The 5,638-nt window shown below is 36.6% G+C and overlaps 1 protein-coding gene across 3 annotated transcripts in view; it reads right to left on the bottom strand.

Moving 5' to 3' along the window:
• Positions 1–4,430, bottom strand: part of cchcr1 (coiled-coil alpha-helical rod protein 1) — a 30,360-nt gene extending 25,930 nt beyond the window's left edge. For all 3 annotated transcript variants that reach the window (XM_061897717.1, XM_061897718.1, XM_061897719.1), the window contains exon 1: positions 4,112–4,430. In XM_061897717.1, coding sequence (XP_061753701.1) covers positions 4,112–4,184 — 73 coding nt within the window. In that variant the 5' untranslated portion in view covers positions 4,185–4,430. The remainder of the gene's footprint in view (positions 1–4,111) is intronic.
• Between the last annotated feature and the right edge of the window lie 1,208 nt (positions 4,431–5,638).

Raw genomic sequence — 5,638 nt, 5'->3', positions numbered from 1 at the left:
ACCTTTTCTTTTAACAACACTCAATAAACGTTTGGGAACTGAGGAAACTAATTGTTGAAGCTTTGAATGTGGAATTCTTTCCCATTCTTGTTTTATGTAGAGCTTCAGTCGTTCAACAGTCCGGGGTCCTCACTGTCGTATTTTACGTTTCATAATGCGCCACACATTTTCGATGGGAGACAGGTTTGGACTGCAGGCGGGCCAGGAAAGTACCCGCACTCTTTTTTTACGAAGCCACACTGTTGTAACACGTGCTGAATGTGGCTTGGCATTGTCTTGCTGAAATAAGCAGGGGCGTCCATGAAAATGACGGCGCTTGGATGGCAGCTTATGTTGTTCCAAAACCTGTATGTACCTTTCAGCATTAATGGTGCCTTCACAGATGTGTAAGTTACCCATGGCTTGGGAACTAATGCACCCCCATACCATCACAAATGCTGCCTTTTGAACTTTGCGTCGATAACAGTCTGGATGGTTCGCTTCCCCTTTGGTTCGGATAACACAAAGGCGAATATTTCCAAAAACTATTTGAAATGTGGACTCATCAGACCATAGAACACTTTTCCACTTTGCTTCAGTCCATCTTAGATGATCTCGGGCCCAGAGAAGCCAGCGGCGTCTCTGGATGTTGTTTATAAATGGCTTTCGCTTTGTTTACATAGTTGAGCTTTAACTTGCACCTACAGATGTAGCAACAAACTGTATTTAGTGACAGTGGTTTTCTGAAGTGTTCCTTAACCCATGTGGTGATGTCTGTTTTGATACAGTGCCGTCTGAGGGATGGAAGGTCATGGTCATTCAATGTTGGTTTCGGTCCATGCCGCTTACGTGGAGTGATTTCTCCAGATTCTCTGAACCTTTTGGTGATATTATGGACCGTAGATGTTGAAATCCCTAAATGTCTTGCAATTGCACTTTGAGAAACGTTGTTCCTGAACTGTTTGACTATTTGTTCACGCAGTTGTGGACAAAGGTGTGTACCTCGCCCCATCCTTTCTTGTGAGGGACTGAGCATTTTTTGGGAAGCTGTTTTTAAACCCAATCATGGCACCCACCTGTTCTCAATTAGCCTGCACACCGGTGTAATGTTCCAAATAAGTGTTTGATGAGCATTTCTCAACTTTATCAGTATTTTCCCAACTTCTTTGTAACGTGTTGCTGGCATCAAATTTTAAAGTTAATGATTATTTCCAAAAAAAAAATGTTTATCAGTTTGAACATCAAATATGTTGTCTTTGTAACATATTCAACTGAATATGGGTTGAAAATGATTTGCAAATCATTGTATTCCATTTATATTTACATCTAAGACAATTTCCCAACTCATATGGAAACGGGGTTTGTATTATTTGGTGCTAAAACTGAAGTCTTAACAAGCTGCTACGCTTCGTACATCCTCTGTCAGTGCTTCTCTGAAGCACACAGTATTGTCCCACCCACACAACCATCTGACTGGTTACACACAGAGCTGTAACAGCCAATCAGCAGTGCGTATTCAGAGCCCATGTAACAGCCAATCAGCAGTGCGTATTCAGAGCACATGGAGTAATTGCTCAGGGCAGACGCAGGCATAGAGGAGAGACGGTAGGGGGAGCAGAAAGGTGTTTAGCAGGTAAGCATAATGCAGCGGACTCTCCCCAAATTATAATAAACACCTCCCAGTCAACTACTAGTAACATCACTATGAGCCCGTTGACATTATGTTAAATGAAGAGTTTATGTCTCTGATAGTTGATATAATAATGTGACTGCATCATAAAGCCTACATAAACTCCATGGTTTTCAGGGATGAATAGTACTATTGTACTATTTTTTCAGCTATAGTTACATTAACCATTAGTAATGTAACAGCCTAGTTTTGATTGGCAGGGTCCATTCTATCACATGTTGATGTAAATAAAACATTTACATAAAAAAAATAAACTAAAGGCTTCCCAAATGCTGTAACAAATTAAGCATGATGAGTTGAGCATATGTCAGCATATGGCCCCACTTTTTCAAACGCTTATTGGAAACGCTTTTTAGACTTAATCATTATTTTGTCTTAGTAAGTCAATATCGACTAAGTCAAAATAATGACATAATTAGTAGCTCAGGTAACTATGACTATTTTATGCTTTGTTTTTACTTTAGGTGAAAATATCGAGATATATATAACGTATATCCCCGTCCGTCCGCCTGTCCCTTGCCCCTGGAGAGACACCTCCATTTCTTAACTAACAATCCCAATGAAAACTTGTGGGCTGACATTAAAAAATGCTGTTCATGAGGAAAAACCAAGAAATGCAGAGGAATTGTGGAAACTAGCACAATTGTCTTTGGCTGCAATACCTGTTGACCGGTGCCAGAACTTGGTCGACTCCATGTGCCACAGATGTGATTCAGTTATCAGAAACCCTGACTCTGCAAATAACTATTAGTTCATGATTCTCAAGAAAGTTGCCTTTCTTAGTTTATACAGTACATTTGAGTTTTGTTAAGAAATATGTCAGCACTGCTATTTTTTGTTTTATATATATTGACTTTTTGTAAAATATTATAAAATCCAATTATTTTTCTCCAATTTTCTGGCTTTGAAATAGAATGTGCAGTGTCACCAATGCATTTGTGTTAATTAATTTTCAATTTATTTGAATAATTTTGAGGTTTACTCACCTTTTTAAACACACTGCTTTTATTATGATCATAACGTACAATTGGATATGATTTAATCAGGGGTCACCAACGCGGTGCCCGCGGGCACCAGGTAGCCCGTTAAGACCAGATGAGTAGCCCGCTGGCCTGTTCTAAAAATAGCTCAAACAGCAGCACTTACCAGTGAGCTGCCTCTATTTTTCAAATTGTATTTATTTACTAGCAAGCTGGTCTCGCTTTGTTCGACATTTTTAATTCTAAGAGAAACAAAACTCAAATAGAATTTGAAAATATTTTAAAGACTTGGTCTTCACTTGTTAAAATAAATTCATTTATTTCTTTACTTTGCTTCTTATAACTTTCAGAAAGACAATTTTAGAGAAAAAATACAACCTTAAAAATGATTTTAAGATTTTTAAACACGTATACCTTTTTACCTTTTAAATTCCTTCCTCTTGTTTCTTGACCATTTAAATCAATGGTTAAGTATTTTTTTTGTATTATTATTGTAAAGAATAATAAATACATTTTAATATAATTCTTCATTTTAGCTTCTGTTTTTTCGACAAAGAATATTTGTGAAATATTTCTTCAAACTTATGATTAAAATTTTGAAAACATATTCTGGCAAATGTAGAAAATCTGTAGAATCAAATTTAAATCTTATTTCAAATTATTTTGAATGTCTTTTAAAAAAAAAAATTCTGGAAAATCTAGAAGAAAAAAGGATTTGTCTTTGTTAGAAATATAGCTTGGTCCAATTTGTTATATATTATAGCAAAGTGCAGATTGGATTTTAACATGTCATCAAAATTCTAAAATTAATCTTAATCAGGAAAAGTTACTAATAATGTTCCATGAATTATTTTTTTCATTTTTATTTTTCGAAAACATTCGAATTAGCTAGTTTTTCTATTAATTTTTTTTGGTTGAATTTTGAATTTTAAAGAGTGTCGAAATTGAAGATAAACTATGTTTTAAAATTGAATTTTTTTTTTTTTCGTGTTTTCTCTTCTTTTAAACCGTTCAATTAAGTGTTTTTTTCATCATTTATTCTCTACAAAACACTTTCGTAAAAGGAAAAAAAATGTACGACAGAATATATAGATTTATTTATTAAAGGTAAATTGAGCAAATTGGCTATTTTTGGCAGTTTATTTAAGTGTGTATCAAACTGGTAACCCTTCGCATTAATCAGTACCCAAAAAGTAGCTCTTGGTTTCAAAAGGGTTGGTGACCCCTGATTTAATGGATAAAGTGAAACACAATTAAGCTTATAAAGCAACTTGTTTTTCCACTCTACTTGTACTTAAACGGATATTTCAGCCCCCTTTAGGCTCGATTTTTCTAAACAGGAAGTGACAACAAATCCCACTGCCACAAGTAGATTGCTGTGGAAAATACCCTCTCACTTAAACCCTTAGCTCCCCACAATAGGCACCACACTAAACACAATACTGCACGTCGAATAACTTACTGGAAATTGCTGGTGAGGTGAAATCTGTTGGTCTGATTAGTTTTTCGTTGCCAGTGTTATATCCGTCCATCATCAGTTGTCTGTAACATTACAAAAATAAGTGATCCAATAGCGGTGAATCTCGGACGAGTCGCATGTTTTTGCCTTAGTTGTTACGTATTAATCGACACTTTATTCATTAACACTAGCAATTCTACTAGTCTTACGTTTGTCCTTATTTGCTACTCAAACGCTAATCTATATTATATTTGAGAACTTGGAAGATACTTTCAATAACGCCACCAAACGCGTTGCATTATGGGTTAGACTGCGTTACGTATTGTACTCTGAATTTAGTCTTACAGGAGATATCTTACTGGTCATTTTCCACGTTTTGTATCGCCCCTCTTCACAAATACGTCTAAGTATTGTAATTTGAGAATATATTGTAACGAAGCTTTTACACAGCAACGAGTGAACTTGTGCAACATTGATACAACGCTTTTAATTTCTCCTGCTCGCTGTCACTGTTACCGTCTAAGTAGCGCCCAAAAGACTGTCTCGTGATATATCATTTAACCGTTTTTTAGAGCTTGTAGACCAAAACAGTACAGGTCCAGTTTAGAAACCACCTTACCCGACCCTCTCAAATCTGAAATATAGTATCCACACACACTGAAGATTTATAAAAACACAGTTTATGATATGTGATACTTTTATTCTATTCGTGAAAATGCAAAAATACACATGTATCTCTTTTTGAGATTACAAAAAACTACTGTTCATAGACCTCTCAAACCTGGACTTGTGATTTGTGAATCTATTTTTGAATATGAGAAAAAATTGACATTTACATTTTTGTTGGACATCTTTGTTCAATGTTCACAAAGTGAAGCCTCGTCTTTTCGTCTCTTTTCTGAGATTTCTCACTACAAAAACAGAAAAAAATATAAATAAATAGTATAATAAATAGTTATGTCAATGTTTATATTATTTGATATAGTGCTTGAAAAATGTTAAAAGCCACACATAAAATAATACTACATTATGTTATATAGAATACAAATATAGGGTAGCACTAGCACGGCGGAATCCCCATGACTGCGTGGGTTCCCTCCGGGTCCTCCCAATTCCAAAGACATGCACCTGGGGATAGGTTGATTGGCAACGCCAAATTGTCCCCAGTGTGTGAATGTGAGTGTGGCGACATGTCCAGGGTGTACGCCGGCTTCCGCCCAGATGCGAATGGGATAGGCTCCAGCCACCCCCGTAACCCCGAGAGGGACAAGAGGTAGAAAATAGATGTATGTAATACAAATATTTCTTTGTAATAAAAAAATCAAACAAAGTAATTGTTCAAAGAGGCAAGCGAAATAAACCTGAATGTATATCCATCCATTCATTTCCTACCATGTATTCCCTTCGGGGTCGCAGGGGGCGCTGGAGCCTATCTCCGCCACAATCGGCTGGAGGGCGGGGTACACCCTGGACAAGTCGCTACCTCATCGCAGGGCCAACACAGATAGACAGACAACATTCACACTCACA

This window comes from Nerophis ophidion, linkage group LG04 (assembly GCF_033978795.1).
Source record: "Nerophis ophidion isolate RoL-2023_Sa linkage group LG04, RoL_Noph_v1.0, whole genome shotgun sequence".
Classification (NCBI taxonomy): domain Eukaryota; kingdom Metazoa; phylum Chordata; class Actinopteri; order Syngnathiformes; family Syngnathidae; genus Nerophis; species Nerophis ophidion.
The sequence above is the reverse complement of the archived record's forward strand: the minus strand, read 5'-3'. Positions and strand labels throughout refer to the sequence as shown.